The sequence below is a fragment of the Puntigrus tetrazona genome, chromosome 5 (assembly GCF_018831695.1).
Source record: "Puntigrus tetrazona isolate hp1 chromosome 5, ASM1883169v1, whole genome shotgun sequence".
NCBI lineage: Eukaryota > Metazoa > Chordata > Actinopteri > Cypriniformes > Cyprinidae > Puntigrus > Puntigrus tetrazona.
Window position 1 is genome coordinate 10,583,286 of NC_056703.1, and position 25,621 is coordinate 10,608,906.

General features: G+C 37.4%; 1 protein-coding gene across 5 annotated transcripts in view; it reads left to right on the top strand.

Moving 5' to 3' along the window:
* The window catches only part of emid1 (EMI domain containing 1), a 55,893-nt gene extending 30,311 nt beyond the window's left edge, over window positions 1-25,582 (top strand). Inside the window, exons 4-17 of one of the 5 annotated variants that reach the window (XM_043239679.1) lie at window positions 6,413-6,502; window positions 6,924-6,985; window positions 7,192-7,318; window positions 11,726-11,770; window positions 12,192-12,290; window positions 14,876-14,968; window positions 17,856-17,945; window positions 19,002-19,054; window positions 19,131-19,193; window positions 19,269-19,313; window positions 19,438-19,482; window positions 19,667-19,678; window positions 22,470-22,554; window positions 24,133-25,582. In XM_043239679.1, the coding sequence (XP_043095614.1) occupies window positions 6,413-6,502; window positions 6,924-6,985; window positions 7,192-7,318; window positions 11,726-11,770; window positions 12,192-12,290; window positions 14,876-14,968; window positions 17,856-17,945; window positions 19,002-19,054; window positions 19,131-19,193; window positions 19,269-19,313; window positions 19,438-19,482; window positions 19,667-19,678; window positions 22,470-22,554; window positions 24,133-24,269 (1,046 nt within the window). In that variant the 3' untranslated portion in view covers window positions 24,270-25,582. Of the gene's footprint in view, window positions 1-6,412; window positions 6,503-6,923; window positions 6,986-7,191; window positions 7,319-11,725; window positions 11,771-12,191; window positions 12,291-14,875; window positions 14,969-17,855; window positions 17,946-19,001; window positions 19,055-19,130; window positions 19,194-19,268; window positions 19,314-19,437; window positions 19,483-19,666; window positions 19,679-22,469; window positions 22,555-22,754; window positions 22,846-24,132 lie in introns of all 5 variants that reach the window. The other 4 variants (XM_043239680.1, XM_043239682.1, XM_043239681.1 and 1 more) reach the window with 4 other exon arrangements.
* The last annotated feature ends 39 nt before the right edge of the window (window positions 25,583-25,621 follow it).

Here is a 25,621-nt window from a genome sequence, read left to right on the forward strand (position 1 = left end):
TGTTTGCTAAAACAAGCAGACAAGGATTTTTTTGAATCATTGAGACATCCCAGATTACTTTAGCAACTGTCTAGAAAATACCCAGATATGAATTAATTAGAATTTCTTGTTGTTTGGATTTGTATTTCTGAATACTGTTTGCTGCCACAATTCGAGTGCAAACCATTTAGTCTAATTAAAGAAAATAATTAAAACTGCATAAAACTGAGTTTTTATTTCAGTTCTTACTGCGGTTTTCTTTGGAGATACTGCAGCAGAACTCATTATTTTTAGTATGGAAAAGTAAGAGAATCTAAATCTGAATAACAGGGTCATGCGCTCAGAAGAAAACAAAGCCCTTTGTTTTCTAAGTTTACAATCTTCATTGCTTCATTGAGTCACAGTCGTTAGTTAATTTTAAACGAAGTCCACTTTGTTTAAAACGGGTGCTGGAGAGATTTGCTGTTGCTGCAGGATTAGTGTGAAACGATTGGAAGGTTTACATTTTCATAGAAACACAGTCCCAGCAACACAGCAGGAATGAAATGAAATTGCTAAAACAAAACCATTAACGAACCCTTTGTTACTTTCCTGTAAAAGATTAAGGGCTGTTTGCAAGTGCACATCTGGATGCTTATGGCAGGCACGCATTAGAGGAGGGGTGGTTAACTGATACAGGATGAGTAATGGTTGTCACACAGAAGCCTGTGAAACACTCTGTAAGCTTTGTAGTACTTGGTTGTTAATGACCTGTAATATTCAGGTCTCATTGCATTATGGGTAGTCTGTGCAGCCAGTCTGCTGCTTGTGGTGGCATATTAGGGTCCAAAAAGTTGCAGGAACTTGTAAACCTGAAAATGTTTATTTTGTCTGAATGTAAGCATTTTAATGAATTCTTTTAGATGTTTGGATCCCATCGTGCATATAAACAACAAATTATTAAGTTATTGCTTGCTGTCTTTCTATAGTTGCAGAATGGAGTAGGTGTAGTCAAACTAAGGTGTTGAGCGTGATTCAATATGAAGTGTGTGGGTGTGTGTGAAACCAGACTAAAGTGTGTGTTTGTGGGATGTTGACTGATGAGGTGAGATGTATGAATGTAGGAGGTGAGTTCACCCGCCGCCCCACCTCCTCCTTCATTTCCCTCCGTCACTCCCTCTCTCCGTCTGTTCTAGTTTGGATTTGCTCTGGTCCAAGACCTCCAAGTCTGCACCAAACTTGTCATCGTATGTTTTTGGGTCAGGTGTGTGCTGCTTAAAGAGAGAGATCACCCAAAAATGCAATTTTTGTCATTATTTACTCACCTCGTGTCATTGCAAACCATTCTTTCTTTCCTCTGTGGAACACAAAATTATTTTTTGTCTATACATTGAATAGGCCTATTGTTGAGTCGAACCCTCTTGAAGATGTGGGTTGATGTTCATACTCCTCAAGGTTGAATATGAATATCAGCTGTCATTTTTTGACCTTGAGCTTTGGACCTTAATTTGAATAGCTTAGAAACAATGTTGTCTGTGTGGAGCAGAAAGAGAGAGACATGAGGTGCTTACCCCACTCTGTCTTAAAAAACAGAGACTGCTTTCTCAGCACAAGTGACTCCCTGTAGACTCTGCATTCTATAGGGCGGATCTTATGAAAAGAGAGCAAGCATGACTTAAAATTCTCCATCCCACACACACCCCCTCACACAGACACGCACACCCACCTCACCTGCTTTCATCACTACCACCTGGTCTCTAATGAGCTTGTGGTGCTGAGGGCAGCAGTCTTTGCTGACAGAGATAGATGGAGACTTTTTTTTATATTTTGTCTTGTTCTTCTACAGATGCATGTTCTTTTCTCCTCTCTACTATACTCAGTTTTAATCAGGTTAAATGAAGCCTCTGTTCAGCTTGAAGCTGTGGTCTTGTTTTAGATCACCTAATGAAGTGAAAGCTGATTGTAGTTCAGTATTAGTGAAGAGGAATAATATAATAATCACTTGCTATAATCATCTGTTTTTTACTTAATTTATAGGAGAAAATGAATAAATATTAATTCTGAAATAAAAAAATATTATTTCATATTAATTCAATAAAACATCTAATAATATAATTTATAAACACTTCCAACACTTGTTTTTTAGTACATTCTAGGACATTTTAGTAGATTTTTCCCGATTCTTATTAACCTATAACTTTCCTGTTATTTTAGTCCTTAATAAATCACTGCTCTAAAGGATGAACTTTCCGTGCCTTCCTGTGACCTTGTGCCTGGGTTTATTTTTATTTTGAAAGGAGAATTAAGGGCTGACCTTGGGCCATTAATAATTTCAGGGCTAAACAAGGAACAATATTCCTGTGAGTTATAGTGGCCCACTGCATACCCATAATTCTCCAGCCACACTCCTATATTTCTTCAGCTGCTTATAAAAGATCAGTAATGTTATCTTCCTAACGCCCTTAACCTGAAGAGATTGATCTCTGTAGGACAACTCTTTTCCTGTCCATTGTTTACAAATGTAATAAATGTATGAGATTAGTGCAACAGTAATACCATTTCGTTTAATGAGCAATGGACGGTTAGTCAAAATAAGTGCACCCACATTTAACTAAACACATCTGTAGTCACACACACACACACACACAAACTCCATGCGCTTCCTTCCACAAACTTCTCTAATTGTATATAAGCTGATAAACAGGAAAACCTCTCAGGATAAATACTCCCACACTTCATGCTGTTCCTGAAAGCGAAAAGAGACTCCGCTCTATTCTTTTTTAGTGCTTTCCCCCTGTGCGTTATTTTAGTAAAATGAACTTGCCGATAACCCTGTGCAGTTTTTTCCCAAGCATCTTAACAGGAAGTGACCTCGCAATGGTGTTAAGAGCACTCGACCCTTGAACTATGCAGGCACGCACACATTCGCATGCGCCTCCTCTGACCCCTCAGAGCTGAGAGAGTTAGATTTTATCACATGCTCTGATGTCACCATCCGCTCTGCTCCTTAAAGACTCAGAAGGATCTTGGTTATTAAAGCCCTGCTGATAAAATCGACGGCTTCTCCCACAAGCGTGCATCCACAGACACACAGAGGTGAGAGGTCAATCTCACATACATTTGCAGGTCGATGTGACTCTTGGCACTCGCAAGTGGAAGTATATTAATAGTCCGAGAAGAGATATTACAAATCTGGAGGTGGTTGAGCTGTTAGCCCGGTCTTCTCATGATGAATGAGAATGTGATATATTCAGCTCAAATATTTCCATTTAAATAGAGATTTAGGAATGTGTTAAAGGGATAGTTCACACGATAATGAAAATTTTCTCATCATCTGACTATCCCTGCGTGTCTTTTATGATCCAGGCTCAAAAGAAAATATATTGTGGAATATCTGGCTGTTCTTTCCCATAAAACTAAAATAAACAGCAAGTTGTGAAAATGATGGTCACACTTTGTATTAAGGTCCAATTCTCACTATTAACAAACCATTACCTGCAAGCTTTGCATCAATAAACCCCTAATTTGGTGCTTATTAATGTATAGTAAAGTAGTTTTTAAGTTTAGGTATGGGATAGAATTAGGGATGTAGAATGTTTATGTAGAAGAAATACTATATGGGTACCCCTGGACCACAAAACCAGTCTTAAAGTGAAAAGAGAATAAATAGGCTTTCCACTGATGTATGGTTTGTGAGGAAAGGACAATATTTGACCAGGATTCAACTATTTTAAAATCTGCGATCTGAGAGAGCAAAAATTCAAAATCTAAATACTGAGTAAATTGAAGTCATTAAGTCAATTTTTGGCATTGAATAAAAAAAATTATAACTATGATCCATACAGTGTATTTATAGCTACTGCTACAAATATACCCGTGCAACTTATTTCAGGGGGCGTATTACACAAAGTTTCTTATCTTAGGTTTTTACCTTAAGATATGATATGTCAAGTTACAATTTTTCACAAATTTGCATTACAGTAACAACTTTTAGAACTATATCTTTATCATTATCTTTATAGCTATCATGCTTGTTGTGAACGGGCCTGTAGTCACCTTTACTATAACTCCGTGACTTGTTGGTTGCGCAGTTCCTGTGCTAACTGTAATATGCTGCATGTCAGTGTGTACTCATAAGTGTTTTGTCATCAAAATGTAACACATCTTCAGGGTCCGTCAAGAGTCTTCCTGCCATTAAATATTTTCATTCTTCATTTTAAATGAATAATATAATACAATTGTTTGACCAGGCAATTGTAAGTGTTTTCCCGTTTGACATCTTGGGTTGTCCTAAAGTTAAAACAGTTTTTAGGATTTTTTTGTTTGGAGGTTTCTGTAATGCCTCTTTCCAATCTCTAGTTAAGATAGGATAATGCACTTAGGAAATGTTCTTCTGTAATAGCTTTTGTCCTAAATGTGGCCCTAACTGAAATTACCATGGTTACCCAACAAATAAGATAATCTTTCTGTAATATGCCCCCAGGGTCACATATAAGTACTAATATACAGTCAAAATGCAAATATCAGGAATATTTAAATCATGCTTATATGCAACTAGTCTCTATACTAAAGTATTACCAAAAATCACTGTAAACTGCTGCTAAAAGATTTTCGACTGCCCCTGTCCCTAAATGCATTTGTAGCATGGAAAAAGCTGTATTGAGTCCCTTCGTATTTTGTTTTTTGGACTATGCATCTTATGCCATTGCTGGGAGATGGAAGGCTGTTCACATTTGTGTGGTTTTGAATTGCTTTTGGAAAAAGCCTGCATAGAGGTGGAAAGGTCTATATTTTAAAATCACAGGGACATTTGGAACAAAACGCAACCATCGGTAAGAGCAAAGCACTATGGGAAATTTCCTTTCTGTCTCCTCCACACACACAAAAAGTAAATCAAAAGAGGTTCCTGAAGGGAACATTTATCCCAGGTTTCATGGTTTAACTCTTTTCTCCACTGGTGAGGTTTGTTAACATTTTGTCTTTCTCTTTGAGTTCTGTTTTGATTTACCCACTAAATTTTAGTATATTTCTTACATCTCGACTTATTCATATGATCCCATTGAATTTTCACTCCAAAACGAGACTCCTTTACCAATTCTCAGAACAAGGCAGGTGCCATTTCACTGGTTTTGGTCCTGCTGTGGTTTATCTACGTCAGAGCGGCTGAACAGACTTCCTGTCCCTAGCCGGTAATGAAGCTCTGAACTGGGTCAGTTGTTTATGTCTGGAGCACCTGAGCAAGCCACAGACTGCCTAATATAGGAGACGTTTGCTGAAGTAATCTGAAACAGGTCGGTCCAGGGAGTATTAAAACTTCTCACCACCTTGGAAAAAAGAGATAGAAGAAGAGAAAGAGAGAGAGGCTTTGGGGGAAAGTGAAATTAGGTCCATTTGAACAGCACAAGGAAACCATTGTTTTTAAATGTGAGCCTCTATCTTTTCTTGCCTGCCAAAAGTAACCTCTTCCTCCTCAAGATCACTATGAAGATAGAAGGAAAAATGTCATAAAATGATTTAATGTAAGCTAAAATTAAACATATAATACCCAAAGGTTGGTTTCTCTCGTGAAAAGTGATTCCAGGTTTCTCCCTCCACATTTGTATCCTGTTCAGCCCACCCCGTGGACCCTTCCCCTTGTGCCACGGTTCTTTGGGCTTACCTGTCAGGGAGGCCCCTCTGTGCCTTTCCTGTTTCTGCAGATATGAAGCAGCATTATTAGTGCTTTTCAGAGCGTAACTATCCCAATACAGAGCAAAGCCAGGAGTTAAATATATACTGCTGCTTGGCTTTAAATTTGACCCGAACAGAGAGATTCTAAAAAAAATGACTGGTTTCTAACAAAGTGTGCATAGGTTGTTGGTCGTCAGCTGTATATTGGGATAACTCATGATTATTCATGATGATTTTCACACCTGAAGTGGCGTTTAAGTACATTATTTGCATTTGCATTGAATTTCATTGAATAGATAAGTAGGTAGTTATGTCTTAGCTATGTCTAGTTATCTCAAAAAAAAAGTTCTCTAGTTACCCTAGTTCATGCAATCCTAGCAAAGTAACCGTAGGTGTAGTTCATCAAATTAACTGTGGACGTTACGCTAACCAGAACATGTCCAAATGTTTTTGTTTTAATTTTAGAAAAAAAAAATTGCAAATCAAACAACTTTCTATAAATGCTTTACTTGAAGTATATATTTATTGTTTTATAATACTGTTCAGAATTTTAGGGATTTCTTCATGTCTTAAAAATAATGCTTATATGTTTACCAAGGCTGCATATTTTGAATGTAGTTTATTTATTATGATTTAAACATTTATTTCTTTATTATTTATATTTTTATCTTTTTTATTATCATTATCGAACAGTGATCCCCACCCACATTATTTGACGACTAAAAAAGTTCAAAAGAACAGCAATTAGTTTACAGCTTAACATTTTTCATATTTCTGTTTGCAGGATCATCAAGTAACCTGGTTGCCCAGGAGGCTGTAAGAAAACAGGCTACACTTCTGAAACCTGCTTCTAAAACAGGAGAACATATCTCAAGTAAGAGAATCTAATCTAATCTCCATTATCAACTCAAAATATGTTCCACTTAAATGATGAAAAAGCCCCGTAAAGACAAAAGCATCCATAAAACAGTGTTGAAGGAACTTGTCCATCTGGAACTGTTATAGATTGTACCCAAGGCCCTTTGTTGCAAGACTTAATGATGTAACTGGCATGTAACAATAAACAGCCCACTTGTGTTGGCCATTTTGAGTTTGCATGCGCATTTCCTGGTTCTTTTAAACAGCACCTTTTCAGACTGATTGCTGATTAGTTTTCAGCATGCACATTTCATTTAGTCTTCATCATAGTTCTAAGAGATCCATATCCCAGAAAACGTTATAAACAAAAAGAACTCACCTTGAAAAGAACACTGAAAGTTGTTATTGATCTGATTGATTATGACTCTCTCTCTCAGACTGTCTGAACTGCAGTCGTATCACTGCCCTCACAGATCGTGTGAGCTCTCTGGAGGCCAAGGTAAAGACACATCTTTCACTTTGAGCTTCTTTTACGGGTAATTTAAATCGCATCCATTGATGGCTTTGTTTATTTGTACCTCAGTGTTTTATGATGCTCTGTCCTCATCACTCCAGTATTCCTTCATCACTCAAACAGTACCCATTTAACACAGCTTTATCAATCAGCCTTCTCTGTCTCTCTGCCTTTCTGTTGCCCTTTCTTAGGTTCAGCTTCTTACCGCTCCTGCCTCCAACTCTCATCGACAGACGCAGATAAAAAATGAACCTGACTCCTCCTTGCTAATGGGGGCTCCACCTGCCAAAGGTTCTCCTGGGGCTCAGGGTCCCGCAGGTATGTTTATCACTTCGTGTTACACACTAAAGAGCAGTTTTAGTAGTGGTGTTTGTCCTGTAGCGTTGATTTAAACGGACTTGATGTTTATTGAACAATAGGCCGCTGTTCCTGTCTTTCAGTGCCAAAGTCAATAGTTCAAAACCATGCATTTGGCCTCAGCTAAAATCACATCATTTTGTAGTGTATTCAAAATGGCACTTTAGCACCGGATCCATACAGAGAAAACTTTATTAGCCAATAAGCATGTGGAGATAATCCCATTCCCTATAACAATAATGATAATCCCAGAACCCACCCACATTTTCATTTATCTCCCACTACAGTTGTTGGGGATTTCACTGTGGAGAGATTAGAGTAGATTTAAGTTGTGTGTGTGTTGGACGATGTGAGCACTGACGGTTGTGGGTGTTTTTTGGGTGATTGCCATGGTGCATGTGGCTTTGAATTGCACCAATTCATTGCCAGTTGCCATAGAGATGTAGAACTTAGACATTAAAGAGGCTTGTGGGGATTTGAAGGGGCTAATTGTATAGTAAAAACTGTAGGACTGCACTTGACACTGTGTCACAGATGTCATTTCCACCAGCCAAATTGTAACCGCAGAGTTTTCAAGCAGCCTTTGTTCTGGAAATATTTCCCCGTTCAGTTTCTCCAATTGTACTAAAAAAATGAAGATAAGAACTAGGAGGATAAGCTCCTTCCTAAAATATAAATCATCCTTCAGAAATCAATTTAATATGGCAATTTGGTGCTCAGGAGACATTTCTTTTTATCATCAATCTTGAAAATCATGCATTGTTATGGAAAATGCATGGAAATTAATAGAAAAAACTACATGTATTTAAAATCTTTTTTAACCTTATAAAAGTTTTTACTAACACTTTCTCAATTTATTGTGATACTGTCGGGCTGGGCGATATATCGAACATTAGCAATATTATTGCAATAATTTTGACAACAATGTAAAATTTGAAAATATGAATATCAAATATTTCAAATTCAAGAATACCCAAAACAACTCTAAACTCTGCTGTTAAAAGGATACATGAAAGGTGCATTTTTTGCACAGTGTTTTGTTTATTTTAAGCAATCTGGCAATTGGTATCTGATCGCTCCTCATTACGGAAGCGCCTCCGCCGCCAAAAAGCTGAAATCCCAGACAAACAAGCCGGAGTTTAGCAATCTAAATGAAAGTGTTACTCAACCAGTTTGTGTTCTGTCATGAGATCTCGACTGTATTGTTTGCGATTGTGATCGCTGAATAAATGCACTCAACCACTGAAACATTGGCTATTGCAATTGCAATTATGAATAATTGCAATTTTAATTACTATTAGGAATTTCACTGTTTCTCATTTGTTTTACCAGTTTTCATAATATAGACAGAGAGAGTGCATACGTTTAAAAGCATATGCAAACATATGTTTACTTCTTTCTGCCTACGCTATGAGTAATAGTAGATGTATAAAAGACTTATAGTGATAATTCAATACTATTAAAAAAAGAAAAACAAATAAGATACAAGTGATTTGTCAGTTCTGTGCTCTTTTGTTGTTTTCCTAGTTTCCCTTCTATGATTGATGGATCTCTCTTTAGGATCGTAAAAAAGTGTATTTCTCCCATTTAAGGCCTCTTATTTCTTATTTATCTCTCATCGTCGGTTTGTGTGTCAGCACTATATGCATCCTTCATGCAGCAAGACATCCTTTTTAATGGTTAATACAGAGTCCTTAATTCCCCTTACCCACTTCACGACCATCCCTCGCTGCCAATGCTCAATCCTATCATCACTTGAGGTGTGGAAGAGATTAAAAGGCGGTTCCAGAGATTTCGGAAATGACTAGCCAGACTGGTAAGTGAAATGCCCTCATCACACTCATAGTGTCCCTCCTCCCTGTGCTGATTTGGCAGAACTATTCAACAAATCAGGGCAATTCAGTTCCTTCCGACACAGGACGCTGAATAGATCTGCTGCCCAGAGGTTCTCCACCTCAGCGCAAAGCCAATCCTCTATCCATTCGAAATACCACAGCCATGGAGGATTGTGGTGGAAGAAAGAGGCACAAATTACCCTTGAAGGGAATATTTCCATGTGGTGGTTACACAGATGGAGTGAAAGCAAATCTGGTGCTTCCATGGCAGGAATGAGCATTTGTGTGGAGCTTCTAAACTGTGTGTGATGCTGGGCACGGCACAATTATTGATTTGGTCTGATTCAGTCAAAAAGTGGTTTCAAATTAGACATATACAGGTAATGCAGTACATTGTGGTAATGAGCATGCATGCTGTTGATATCTACAGCATTGTAAAATACTTATTGAATACTTAGTCAAATTGATTTCATTTTTAATATGCAAAGTAGTTTTTTTCCATCAACATGTAAATGCATGTATACTGCAGAACAGGATAATTAAAACGTTCACTCTCTGACAGTTGGTGACATTACATCATTTGTTCAGAATTTTTTATACAACATATTTACTTTCAAACATTTATGTACGCTTTACACTATATTTAACATTATAATCTGAAATGACACGTCAGCCCAGATATCACAAGATATCATTATTCAGATTTTTTATTGATTTTTATTTTAATATGTCTAATCCATTTATTTACCATTTATTTATATTTTCATGCATTTAAATGTGCAATATTATTATTTTTGTTATTTGGGAAAGTAGTACATATACTTTTAAGAGGACAGCACTGAAGTTTGTTTATATTTTTACCTACGTTTGTGCTGTAAGTAAATGCTGTGAGTAATATATCACATATATAATGTAAATCATACATTATCAGTTATCATGATAAAAATGTAATTATTTGTGTGATATGAAAATTGATCGAAAAATATGAAAATGTGTATACTATGTAATATTTGACATATTATGTAAGTAATATTTTTTAAATTAATTTATTTTAAAATAAGTATAGTTTAAATCTATTAACATTTACTAACATATCTCTTGAGACTTACCGATAAAAAAAATATACATATTAAACTTTACTGACAATAGTGCACATTTCTAAATATTAAGCCTAACATATTTGTTGTTTAATACCACTATTAATAAAGATTTTATGATCTTTGAATAATATCAGTCTTTAAATGCAAGATATTTAAAATGCACCTGAAATATACTTGCAATAGTTCCACTTTAGCACAATTAAATGTGCTTCATACATCTTTAGTTTGCACTATTAAAGTATATTATTCCAGTTTAGCAGAGTTTAAGTATACCAGTTTAGTATTTCAAAAGTACAATTGTCAGGTATTTTTATTAAATACATAAATATGTAAATGTATTTGTAGTTTACTTAGCCTGAAAATAATTCATTCCAAATACTTCTTTAATAATCTTGTTTTTCACTACTACTGTATATACAATAAAATTACCTATAAGAAGTGAGGTCTGCAATATTTTAGATCATTTATTTAATCACATTTAATTCATACTGCACGCTTACAACAAAAAAATATATAAATAAATATATAAACACAAAAATATAAATTTTTATAGTGGCTCTATAGATTCAGCAGTGTTTTTGACAACCATTTTATATTGAAAATGAAGGTACAGCAGGCCCTGCCTGGTTTCCCAATGATTTGTTTTTGGCTCTCTGCTCGTCCAGCTTGTCTTCAAGTGAGCAGACATTGGCAAGCAGGATGCTTGGCGCAGAGCGTTAGTTTGATCAAGACATTAGCTGAGTATGAAGCCGTACCCCAAAAACTCTTCTGCGCCTCAGTCGGGAGTCCAGGGAAACTGAATTTTAATCTGTGTTGGACTTTTTCCATGTCGAGTAAGGTTTGTCTATCATAGGATATCCCGAATGAAAAAGGCAAGACTGTTCAAATTACAGCCTCCTTTCTTCCTTGCCTGGTTGCTGATATAGATCTAAACTACAAAGCCTTGCGGATTACCTTCAGGTAGGGTGGCCATTTTTTGTAAAACAACAGGGTTGTTGAATTTGCAGTACTCATTCACAATGTTCCTGCAACATAAACTCAAGTGTTTATGGCCAGATGCTTGGTGGGAGAGAAACATGAGAAGATTTTGTTTTATCATAAAGTCTTTCAGGGGGAGAATAACGTGAGTGACTGTGTAAATATATCGATGTATCAGTTCATAAATTATTCCTTCAGGGAATCCTGTCTCTGCAGTGATGTCACAGTTGATGATCTCACATGATGAGCTCAGTGTTATTTAGACTGCGTCTGCCAACAGGCACTTCACTGATCCACTGATTTTTATCAGGCTGTGGGACGATTCCAATGGCAGGCCTGAAGGATACTTTATGGAAGATTGACTTTTTTACAGACTAGAGTAGAAAGCGCTTTAAGATCAGGAGAATCTTTATACTTCCTGTATAATGGTAAATTTGTGTGTGTGCTTATTCCAGGTCCACAGGGTGAGAAAGGCCGGGATGGCTTACCCGGTAAAGACGGTGAGTTGTTTAATGTGTTTTCACTGTTCATTTCACTCAAAATACACAAGTACACACTTCTGTAATCTCACATTAGAGATCTGCTGCCAAACCTTTGCTCATTCATACAGTTTGTTAGCACCAGAACCTTTCTACAAGCAGAAGTTTTGCCATGATATGCATGAAACATACAAACAAACAAAAAAAAGGGCACCATTTAATCACTCTAAACTAATTTCAAAACTCGAATGACTTTCAGTTTTGCTACCAAAATATATACTGACAAGATATCTTTTTAAACAGTTAAATATTTAATTTTTTGTTCCTCAAAAGTATGCTTTGAAATGAAGCGAGGGTTAATAAATCATGCCAAAATTTACATTCCCACGGAAATAGAAGAGCACTAATTTGTACATTACGTATGTTTTCCTTTTTTTTGAAGGTAAAACAGGGTCTCGGGGTCTGCCAGGACCCAAAGGGGACGCAGGCAGCAGAGGTCCATCTGGGGTTCCAGGGTCTAAAGGAACAGCTGGTCCACCAGGTACTGTCAAAAAAAATCAAGCCCAACGTAAGACTCTGAGGTCTGAATCACTCTGCGGCTCAAGACAAACATTGCGACGGACGAGCTATGCCATTTTGACACATCTCATGTTGCTGTCTAATGTATTCAGTACTTAATATGAATAATTCACCCAAAATGAAAACTTGCTGAAAATTCACTCACCCAAGCTGTAAGCTGCAGATGAGCGTTTACTCATTAAAAGATATTTGGAAATTAGCAATGCATCACTTGCTCACAAATAGATCCTCTGCAGTGAATGGACGCTGTCAGAATGAGAGTCATAACTGCTGATGGAAAAAAAAGCTGTTGCTGAGTCAGCATTGGACTCTTGGCAAAATATTTGTGCTTGGACCACACTATAAAAAAATCCTTTTTTTTTTGTTCACAGCATGTACTGCTGTGCTGGGGTTTGCCTAAAACACACTAACGTACGTATCGCTTACGCCAAGCCTCAAAGATAGTATAGAATTTAGTTATAATATTTGAAACATGGCCACAGGTATGAAGGGTCTTTTACCAGAGCCACGACTGACTGACAGGGGCTTCAAATGACCTTAGGTCTTTACCTAGGCCCCTCAGCCATATGAATCCAATCTAAATTGAACATGAAATATGTATACAATACTCGCTTCTTATTTCTTCCATATGTTTGCCATTGTATTGTTTTTCTTGGATTTGCCTTTTTCTTTACGCCTTCATGTCAAGCACAATGAACTGCATCTGATTGCTGTATTCTCTCAAGATATGTTTACATAAAGAAAAGTAGATTTATAGGAAAACGACGTCATGGTATATGGGTAGCTGACATGACACACTTTGGGATAGTTGATATGTCAAGCTGTACTTCACCCAAGCAATTTGGTGTTTCTTCTATAATTATTTTATATGCTGTTTTACAATGATATATTAACTGAGGAATTACAATTTTGAATCATTTGTACCCTTAAAAAATGGAATAACGTAAATCGAATAAATTTGAATTAAATTAACCAAAAATCAATCCCAAAAGAATAATATTACTGGTGGTACAACGACACAGCGCTGATATGTGAAAAATAATTAATGAATATCATATTCATAGACATTCATTCAGTGATGTTTACATGAAAGAGCCAAATGCATTTTAATCATGATAAATGATTTTTAAAACATGCCAATGTCATAGTACTTATTTGTTAATGAAGGATGGCATGGGGCAAATTCTGTGATCAGATTCTTGTGTGACTGAGTCAGCAAAATACCGGTCCACGCACTTCCTGTTAAAGGGAAACAGGACATCCTTTTTACAATGATGCTCTTACAGACACACAATGAACTGTTATTCACTCAATTAGCATTCCATACAGCAGCAGACTCCACATGACTTGTGCTGGTACACTTCTCTAAGAATAAATTCTGTCTGGTGAGGCTGTTTATTCACACGTTGTAGACATTGTTTCGGTGACCAATTCTTAGCGGGTATTATGCAAATCAAGCAGTGGAGATAATAATTGGTCCAATTTGCATAGAAAGGAGGCATGTTTGTCTAGTGGAATAGCACTACTTCAGTACATTTAGCACCTGTTTAAGCTGGATCGTGGGTGGTTAGTGAATAATAAGAAACAGGTTTTTTTTCACTGCAAGAATGACACAATTGTTTAGTGAATTTGGCCCTCGGAAAAATGAAAACTTGTAGCTCATATTAAAGGAATTTTATCTTCTCATCTAACCTCTTTTCCAAATAACTTATGTAAACATTTTGTCAAACACCTAAAGGAGAGACTGTTGAAAAATAGGGTGATAAGTACCCAGGGATGTCAGAAGAGAGGAAAAGAAAAGAAAGGACGGGAAAAGAGAAAAACAAAAACCAAGACAGGCAGATGAAACCTTTTGTTATGTTTGTTTTTCAGTCACACTCGCACACCAGCCGTGACGTAGCTTTTCTTTCCTTCATTTTTCCCCGCTTAATCAAAACTAACAGGCAACAAGGAACCAGCTGGAGGGATCTCATGTAGATACAGACACACACACACATCCAGACAGAGCTGTATGAATCAGCGCAGTCACTGGCCAGCTTTTAATTTATTACACACCAGAGTCGCTAATATGCTCCGGCATTTAGCAGTGTTTATTTGAGTTTTCCCAGCTCTCCCTGTTAGAGCCCAGCACATGGCCATTATGAACCCCTTCCTGTTAATTACAGCCCACACACACAGTAACACACAAACACACACCCTCCACTCTCCTGCCCCTCGTATTAACCTGTTTCCTAGAACAGTCATGTATCGAAACCAAACACCTCATTCTACCTCAATCTGTGCTCTTTTACTTCCTTTTCTTCTCTTAAACATCCCATAACGTCTTTGGAATCCTTTTATCATATACTGTAGCTGCTCAACATAGTGTGCAAAAAAAACACTCTATACGTTCTCCTGTTTCTTGTTAGCTTTCTGTTGAATGGGACAAGAGTGCCTTATAATTGACTACTCAGGGGAAAGATAGCACTGAAAGGTAGCACTTTGTGTGTGTGTTTTTTTTTTAGTTGGCCTTTCTCATGCTTTTTTTTTTTTTTGCTTTCTCTTCAGGTCCTCAGGGACCACCGGGCCTCCCGGGAGAGAGGGGCCTCCCTGGGCCACCTGGGCCCCCCGGACCACCAGCCCCTGTACCTGAGCAAGATGGTATGATTGCTAATCATTTAAGAGGCTTAAATTATAACGTACAATCATCCAGTCATTATTACAAAATAAAAACCAGAACCCAGGGTGATTAGGACTTGTATCACCCTAAAGGGGTTTATTTTTGCTTGACTGACTGCTTTTCTACTACACCATGGTCCAAAAGTTTGGAGTCTGAAAGATGTTTATTTAAAAAAATGATTATTATTTTATTCAGCAAGAATGCATCAAATTGTAAGAAGTGGCTGTAAATTAAAATATTACAAAATATGTGGTTAAATTTAGCATCTCAGTTGTTTTCTACATTGATTTTTTTGACCAAATTAGTGCAGCTTTGTTTAGCATAAGAGACTTCTTAAACCCATTATTAAACCCACAAGTTTGAGCAGTATACAACCATTTGAGTTATTAAGATTTTTTTGAATTCATCCTAGTAACAGACTTTGTTTATTGTTTGTTGTTGTCTTTTTTTTTTTTTTTTTGGAGAAATATATACACAACGCAGATTGTATAACAAAATCAAATGATCCTCCTCTTTTTCAAGGACAAATACAAATACAAATACAAAATACATAATAATTTGTCTTCTTTCTGCAGTATTAAGTGTACAAATGGAGACACGTGAATATTGTTATTCTTAGTCTTATTATTTGTGTTCTACTGTTTTTGTATTGTTTTACAATCACCATCATCTTCTCTTCGTGCTGCTGCACGAATAGCATATAAAATTACCCGTAACAGATCTATACAGGTGGAGCTGGGGAAGCTGGAGGGATTCAGAGAAACTCTAAAAGCGCGTTTAAAAAATCTAAGGTGGATCATAGCCAGCCATATAAATGCAAGGCTGTTAGATTATTGGCTGCATGTGCAACATGAACCAATCAGCTTGCCAAATCATTTAACTCCTTAAATATCAGCAGTTATGTTAACAACAGCCTGCGCCATCTAGAGTTTCGTGACTGAACTATACATTTTTCTATAAGACTGCTTATCAAATAACAAAATGAATGGATGAATGAAATTCTGCTTTAAATTGAAATTATTTTGCTATGTAAGAAGAAACAGGCCACTGTGCATGTGATAGAAGAAACATAGGAAATCATTTCCCTGCAAAGGCAGTCAGTTATAGAGTTCTGTGGTCATTATGCAACAATATTTGACCACAGAATGCCACAGTTGACCAATCAGAATCCAGTATCCTGGAGAGTTGTTGCATTTGCCCGCTTTGCTGTTTTTGGACCCCGTTCTCACTCTCTCTCTCTCGGTCTGGCTCCAGAAACTATGTATGCTGCACTCTCCCATGTGGTTCTTCAGATTTTTCACACCTTTAGAATCGAGTTGTGAGGGAAATTGCTGTAGTGCAGAACCAGATGGATGCATGTGGACACACACACACACACATTGCAGTCAGTTGCTTTCAGTATGGAACAGGTTCAGCTGTGAGTGCAGGCCAGTTCTGCAAGTCTAAACCTCATTAGTAGCCAGTCATGGGATGGTCGGTTCAAATTCATCTACGTTTTACACTAATACTTCCTGATTGTGCAATGGGAAGCTTCAAATGAGTCCCAAATGAATGTGAATAGAAAAAGAGGAATGGATTAAGGAATTAGTCTTACTTAGGGGCATCTCTTCTCTCATTCCCCTTTTTTTTCTTTCCCGCGAGTTGATTAAAATGGCAGGTTTCAGGAGGTATCGCAGGCTAGACTCAATAGTTACATGCTGGGAAAAAGGCCTGTCTGTCTGCTGCTGATGTCACTCAACCACTTCCAGATGTGCACAGCCAAAACAGCAGGGCAGAGCAGGAGAAGTGTGTGTATGTGTGCTGTCCTGAGACTTACACTCAGTTAAACTATAAGCACGAGGGACTGTTTTAGAATAGAAGCAATAATATTTTAGTGTGTGTGTGTCGTCACTCTCGAAGAAGACTGGCCCGTGCAGAGGACCTGACTCTCTTCACCTCAGCTCAGTTTTATATCTGCTCTCTGTTGAAGGGGACACAGGCCAGACCTCATAAAGTTTGAGAATTTTAAATTGAGGGGCCTTAGAACTTTATAACTCAGTTAAAGCTGTTATTCCCATGATTCTACCTTCAAAGTAATCAGGACAATTAAAGGGTCTGCAAGGGGCTTCCATAGGCAAACACTGTCTTTATTGGAGTTTCCTGTCTGGGTCTGAGCTCAGGGATGCCCTGCAGCCACCGAGACTGCAGCAGAAAACTCACCTGCTGGGAGGAGACAGACGGACAGGGAGACAGAGAGAGAGAGATGGGAATCTGCCATTGTAATTTCAACGGCTGAATCTGTACTTAGCCTTTCCCCTGTGAGAACATTGCCAGCAGTAAAAAGAAATACTTTATTGGCATAATTTGGGATACAGTACGTTCAGTATTTCCAAAGCCCCAGCGCACATGACAAAAGCATTAATAATAATTTTAAAAGTGCCAGTAATATATATATATATATATAAAGAAATTCAGTAGTTAAAAGGGACAAGCATTTTTGTCATGTTTATATCATTTATTTTTATCGGTTGATTTTATAAATGCATAAATTATATGCTTTGATTTTCAGGGTTTCGGGCAGAGGGGTAACAAAGGGGAAAATTACAGACCACCAGAGAAAGGGACAAAGAAATCCATTAGGCTGTGATACAAAAGAAAACCACTGGCTTGTCATTTTTGTGATTTAATTCACTTTTCGAGAGAGAAAATAAAAAGCCAGCACATCAAAATGCCACAACCACTATTATAATTTATGGTTCGCTACTATTTTACAACCCGCTACAAATGACATCACTTTATTCTTGTCTAAACAGCGCCATCTACAGGCAGGAAGTTATAATAACACTCCGCTTCGGGTTCTGGACATCAGTTTTTACTTTTTCGTTACAGGCCTGAAAAAAGATGGTCTGCTTCATAATAACTTCCCCGACCTCAGAGTGACACCTTCACACGGACCACCAGGTCCACCTGGGCCCACCGGTCAGTGAATCAAAATAATTATTTTCTTTTTTTTTCTGTTTGTTTGTTAACTTAAAGTTTTTTTCATCACTGGATATGTATACCATGGATAATTACTAAATGTAAAGCTTTAAAAAAAAAAAAGCTTTTGAAAGCTTTTTGAAAACAAAGAATAAAATGTAATGAATTTAATCTGATAAAGCAATGTTGATTTAGATATTTTCTAAATTATTTTAAAATTATTAACAAAAATTTCAGATGAATTTACATTAAGTCTGCATAGTATGTACATATCATAGTATGTATAATTTCATTGTGCAGTTTTTTCCCCCAGTTAACTCATTGTTACTTCTTTGCCAAATTTCAGCCAACAGCAAAAATACCAGTAAACCTAAAGTTGTCTCATTATTTGTGTCTAAAATTACTTTGCAGTGAGAATAATTACAATTAATTTTACTCTGACATAAAATATGACTCTGTGTTAGATGTGAAATGTTAAATTTGTGTGTGATGAGATTTTAATCTTAAATTCTACCTCTGGACACAAACACAGTGTTCTTCTCACTTTTTTAAGTTGATTTTCTTTTATGCAAAATGCATCTAAAAGCTTTAGCATTCTCTGAGATTTTCAACGTTCACAGCCCAAAGTCAGGCTTTTGTTTTGTATGAATGAATTATCAATTTTGTCAAAGACATTTCAAAGACAAAGACTTTCATTTTTAAATAATGCTTGCTGGGTGATACATTTCCTGAATCATTTCAGACCATTATATATTCATAACATCTTATATTAACAACTTTTTATGTTAAAAGAAGTTTTCTCATAGCAGCATCCATCGGGTATATTTAAACCCAAATATGATATTTGAATCGTAAGAACTTATTTAAGCAGGTTAACAAATGAAAATAAGTTAAATTTGGTCTGAATGGACTGTTTTAATCATTAATCTATTATTTGAGGATCACGCTGGACGTCATAATGTGTTCCATATGTAGTTTCGAGCTGCTTCATGAAACAGTCAGTGCAGTGCCGTAACGTCAGATCATGATGGGTTTATTCAAATTTGTCTGTTGCAGGTCCTCCAGGACCGATAGGACCCAGTGGACCACCGGGCCCTATTGGACAAACTGTAAGTTAAAGGCTATTCCTTATGTGAGCGTGTAAATATGTGTGCTAATCACATCATCTTTTTCTCATGTATTCAGGGAAAACCGGGAGCTCCTGGTGTGCAAGGCCCCGTTGGAGCAAAAGGCGACCGAGGCGAAAGAGTGAGTGCGCAAGTGATAACTTGCAACACTGCCTGAACGTACTGAGCAGTTCTCACCCTTAATTTACCTCCGCAGGGACCTCTTGGATATCCAGGAGAGAGAGGGTTCAAAGGAGAGCCGGTAAGATGCCCACCTCCTACATCATCCAAAAAAGCACAAGGGCAGCTCTAGACAATATGACTCCTGAAGCCGTACAGTAACTTTATATAAGAAAAAGATCATTACTGACACTCTTTCTTCCTAGGGAGTGCCAGGACCTAAAGGAGAGCCAGGGGAGAAAGGTCTTCCGGTAAGACAAGCCCATCAGGAGTCCTGTTAGTTGCACACTCACTCCCCTTACAGGAGAGAGCGTGGGAGAGAAATGATCAGGCCCTGAGCGCACGAGCGCAGGGAAAATGTCATTCACTGTTTAAATGCATTGATTTTAATGAAGCAACAATCTCTTTCCTTATACCTGCTTATCGTTGTTCTAGAGCGAATTGAACGTAAGAGATTTTGACATTTGCCATGACGTTTTCGTTGTTCTTGGTTTTAGGTTTTCATTGCTCATTCTGCCTCCCATCTGTGTTTTAACATCAACATCTACATTAAAAATCAATCAGTGGAGTTTTCATCTCGATAAATTGATGCAGACTGATTTTCTTAGTTTTTTTTCTATATTTTTGAAAAATAAAGCCAAATGAACGAATGAAATCTCCACTGAAAGGATTTGCTCCACAAACGCTGTTCATTGCTTACTTACAGTACTCACTGTTAGCACATTATATGTCTTGGTTTTTTATGCACTGGTATTGTTTCCATATGTTTTTGAACAAGAGGTTGCTCTTTATGGCTGATCTGAGACCGGTTTTTGGCTTCTTGCTGTCAAAAGGGGTTTTTGAACCAGTCTCATGTTAGCACACAAGGGCATAATCTACTCAGAATGTGCAGTGATGTTAATGTTGTTGTTATTTTGATTGGTTGGTGGTTGGGGCTGTCTCTGAGTGTTTCCCCTGTCCTCTAAAGCTGATTCCTTTTCGTTACTGTCTCCATGGCTGCCTTTCACAGCCACCAGTCTCTTAGCTACCAACTCTGGCATATACCCAACACACAGGGAAGTTAAATCTTTGCTTTGTCGTGCTGTTACGACAAAGAAGAAACATTGTATTATTGATATAACCTTTGTGCGCACACCATTGTAAATTGATTAATCTGGGTTGTCCGGCAACCAAACCTCTGGGTCAAAACCGCAGTGGGGCAGAAATAAGAGCAAACATACGTCGTGAGGTGTGTGTTGTGTATATGCTACATTTTAGCATTTGCAGGGATTTGGTGTGGATGGATACAGCTTGTGGATGGATACAGCTATCCCTCAGTGTCCCACAGTGCATTGCTGCATGATCCCATCTCATTGTGCTGCTTGTGATCTTCCTTTTGCCTCCTCAACTTACATCTAACCTTTCGATTTTGAGTTTCGTAGCACTGAGCGATTACTAGTCAAACGAATGTTCTGTTTAATTGCATTACGTTATCATAGGCTATCTATTGTGAAAGGCTCGAAAAGCCTCTTAGTTCACAGAAAATTGATGTATGGTTTTCCACATGGCCTGCAGAACCCAGAGGATTTGTGTTATTAATCATAAGACAGATAATTTCATTAAATCCTATAGGTGTAGATTCTCTGCTGCATGTAGACTCCTTAGAGATGTATATATAACATGTATAAAGACCATACAATTATTTGAAGATTAATGTCTTCACATTTATCAACGTGAGGCCAAGTGCTCATATAATACCGTGGAGAAAGATGCTGGACCATAGCCATACTCACATCTCTTAATGAATATGGTATTTTTTGGAAGAAATGATATTATATATTGTTTGCTGTTTTATTTGGCTAGACGAACTACCTCCTGCTCTCACAGGCACTAACTTTTACATAAGCCTTACATACATAACTCTTTCCTGAGTTCATCAATAATGCTGTTTTTCTAACGTGTGCTTGAGCTTGGGACTGTTGTGTAGAATGTATGTTATGTGACCAGTTTCTTTACACTGTGTAAGAAATGCCTACCAAAGCCACATAACAAAGTATTTTAAATAGTTTTTTGCTTGTCCACATATACTAAATATTTGTAGGGCTGGGTAAAAATATAGATTTTTCTATTAATATTTTAGTAATGAAAACCCAAAAATGAAGAATCAGTCATCATTTACTCGACCTCAAGTAGTTCCAAACCTTCATGAACCTCTTCGTTCTGCTGAACACAAAGAGAGATATTTTGGCTGGCTGCTTTGGGTCACCATTGACTTTTGTTCCTAATATCGGAAGTCAATGGTGACCAAAACAGCCAGCCAAAATATATCATTTGTGTTAAGATTAAAGAACTAAATAACTTATGTACTCATTACTTTTAGTGAATCAAAAATGTATCAGATATCTCAAAAACCAGTTTGAGAATCAGATTTGAACTGAAACGGCAAATCTTTATTGATACCCAACTAAAATTCCATGAATTTAAGATCCCTGTTGAAAAAATGGCAGATAGTTTGAGCTGGTTTCAGCCTGTGCTTAGTTGGTCGCGAGCTGGTCCTGAAAAGAAACAAGTGACCAACTTAAACCAGCTCATAACTAGCTTATAACCAGCTGCCATGCTTCAAAACATAACGTACCAGCATATATAGATTTTTCTAAATATGGTCAGAATTCATCAGGCATTTAATATGTATCATATGAAAATGATTGGACACCAGTATTTGATAGACATGTCTTCAATTTGAGCTAATTATGGTGGCTTTGGTGTAAGAGCATGTTTTACCATGAGATGAGCAGACTGAAGACTAAAGAAGCGTATGTATAGTCAACTAAGTATTGCCCGGGTGACTGTAACATTTCTTTAGTTTGAAGGAAGCTGCTCACCTCTTGGCCTTTCAGTAACATAGTTATAACATAGTGTACTGGGAATGTTAAATGCATGTTTAAATCTAAAGTGATTGAACATTTGGTCTTGATTTGCTCTAAGGAGCCTTTGGCCTGGCCTCAGAAAAAAAATGCATGCTCTGTAGTACAGACTTCCGGCATGGCCACAGAAGAAAAGAATGAGAAAAGACAGGCAGAGCTAAATCTGATGTGTAGTTAACTGGAGTTCTGTAGTGAATGGAGCTGAGAACTTAACCTGCTAACTACGGTAATGGATTGAGATTAATGTAATTGATTAACAGAATGACTATGCATCTTGGCGAGCGCTTTTGTTTGGCTTGTGCCCAACACCTTGACGGCTGTATCTATCTCCACAGGGGGATGGGATACACCAAATCCGCGAGGCCCTGAAGATCTTAGCCGAGAGGGTTTTAATCCTCGAGACTATGATCGGTATCCATGGTGAGTAGGAGGCCAGAAGTAGATTTAGGTCCATTTTAAAGGACTTAGGACCAGGGGTCAGAGGTGTTTGAGTGCATCTTTTACCTTTGGAAAGCCAGCGAAGAGCAAAGTGTGGTGGAGGACAGGGGCCAAGTACTCAACCTGCCATCCACAAGCCCAACCCCCCACCATGCTTGTCAAAAACTCTTGATCTTTGATAGGACTTTAATTTGAAGAAGTTCCAAGAGTTGCAGGCTGACTTAGAGCTGCTGGCTCGCAGGGTGCAGCTGCTGGAGGCGATCATCTGGCCAGGTAATGCCCGCCTCCACTCGTCTAGAGTCAATCTACTGCCATCTCCTGGCCAGTTAGAAGATCAGCACGCAGGAAGGATTATATGAATTCAAAAAAAGAATCCATCCAGGGCAGACTCCGGCAGTGTTAACCAGTGTCTACCTCTCAAAAAGTTGCTATGCAAACACTCGGTATTTAGTAGATGCTTTCCCATCCATAGTGACTTACAGTAGACTGCATTTACTATGGAGATAAAGCTGCTGCAGAAACCTGGTTTCAGTGCCTTTGTCCAGCATGCAGTGTGGTGATGGGAACCGCAGTAATTCATCAGTCTGAACCAACATCCATTGACTTACGAGTAAAGATTTTACCCAATTCTTTCCATCATTACCCACCAAAACACAGCCATACCCCAGGGCTCCAAACTGAAATGACTAGGTTGAAATTGGCTATTAAAAGACAGCACTTAGGAGCCAATTTAATTCTTATTTGTTCAATTACAAAATTGCTTGATTAAGACACTTGCTCAGATGTTGTATAAACCACTGAGTTCTAGTGATCAAGATTATATCAGTGCCGTATATCCATGCATTTTGTGAGAATATTTTTTCCTGTTTAGAGAAAAATGAAACATTGATTGTCTTACAGTCCCATGCAATCTTTCTCTAACAACTGATCTATGCTTATGAATGGACTGTACTGTGCTAAAGAATAACCAATGATATATTTAATTTACGTAAAGTGTAAATACCATTGATTTTAAATAGACCTAATATTAATAATAACAGTTTGTTTTAAAAATTATATTACCGATGCATATTTAGTTTTCATCAAGGTTTTCTTTATCATTGATTCAGCTTCACAGATGGACATTACAGTTACACAATAATCAGCAAAAAACATCATTTATTAGTTTACACAACAAAACTGCATCTATTATTACAATAATCTCTAATTATTTGAATATGAACATTAAACAATACAATTTCAATCCATATTCCAAACATAAATAAATAAAATTCAAACCTCTGAAGAATAATGTTCACGTTTTGGGCATCCATGCTCACATCAATGTAACTCTTTATGCTCTTTCATGGCCATCGCTAATAGTTCCTACTTTTTAAATGTATTTCTTGCAACAGTTTTAGTCAGTCTGGGGCTCTGTTACCACCCTTCTCCATCTCAGTATGAGATAACGTGATCTCCATTATATCTCCATATGCCATATCTCCTTAATGAAAGGACTTACAAAGTATTTAGAGTAACAGATTAGCACTTAGCAGCCTTAACTCTCTCTTCCTTCAACAGAACCAGATCTAGGGTCAGGAGATGGCCTCTTTGGCACACCGTCCCCAGATGTCTACCGGATTAAGAGGGCAAGAATGTCATCTTTCCGAGTCAATTCTCCTTTAATCACTGCTGAGACCAAGGTTCGAGGGAAGTAGTCTGCATATTCCAAAGAGCGAAGCCATCATTTCCATCTCAATCTGACCATCAATAAATCAGCCGAACTGGAAACAACTACGCGAGTCTCCTGAGATACACACACACACACACACACACACACACACACATCCTACAGATCCGACCGCTTTGGAATATTCCAGTTAGTCACGAAGGAGGAGACACCTCAGGGAAGACCAAATGGTGCTGTATTAATTAACCACCTCTAATGGCACTCGCAGGTTCCTAGCACCTCTCCTCTGGCAAATGAATGTGGTTTGCCATTATGTTGTGTCACTCTTATGACATAACCGAATAAATTCATCAACTCGTTTCACGTGAAAAAGAAAAAACATGGATTTAAAATACGATGCATTGGTGCTTGTATAATTGTTTAACAAAACTGCGGGCAAAAAAGGGTACAAAATGTCATGGAGATGAAGAACGTTTTTTTTTTAAGAGAGCATCAAAACATATTATTAGTCTTTCCAGCTGCTGTTAGGAGCTCACAACTTCAGCAAATGTACTGTATGACGAAATGCACATAACAATTCTGCTATTCAGCCAAACGCCACACTTTCCTCAATGATAAAAACTGATTTCATATTCCGTTCCTTGGATTAAATGCACTATGTAGATAGAGAATCACCTTGTTTTTTGTTTATTTTTTAAAGAGAAAGACAACTGAAGGACATAAACATGTATTAATTTTAATAGACAGTTCTGCGGTAATAGGCTTTGGGATTGGGTTTCCTCTCTTTGTTCAAACAGCTGTAACTAAATTTGAATTAGTGAAAATGTGTTTTTAAAATATCTTGTTCAAACATGCCTTCGGAAATGATTTCAAGTGGTTCCAAATCCAATTTTTGTATTCTCCTCTAGCTCAGGACAACAATTATTAAGTAACCGTAAAATAAATAAGATAAAAATGTGCAACTGTACGAGCTAGAGGAGCTAAACCCATAACCCACACAAAATCCAACTGGAGCACAAGGGGAAGCGGGAAAACTACTCATATAACTTGAATTCTGTTTTTTGTGTTTCATGCATGTCTTTCCATCACAGTTACATGCACATGCATAGGACTGGTTTCCTTCCTCGATACCTTTCCATGTCTTTGTATTCCTATATAAATATTGTTGTATTAATTATTTATAGATGACTATTAGAAATTGATGTTTTCTCTACTCTGTATAGCAATTCATGTAACGTTGCCTGTATTTTTTCCATTTCTAGCCTCGTGTGAATTTGTCTTGCCAGTGTGCGGTCTTACCAATTGGTGTTAAAACGAAATAAACTTTGTTGTGTGTTTCTATTTTTAAGACCATCCATGTTTTTATCAATACTCTTGCTA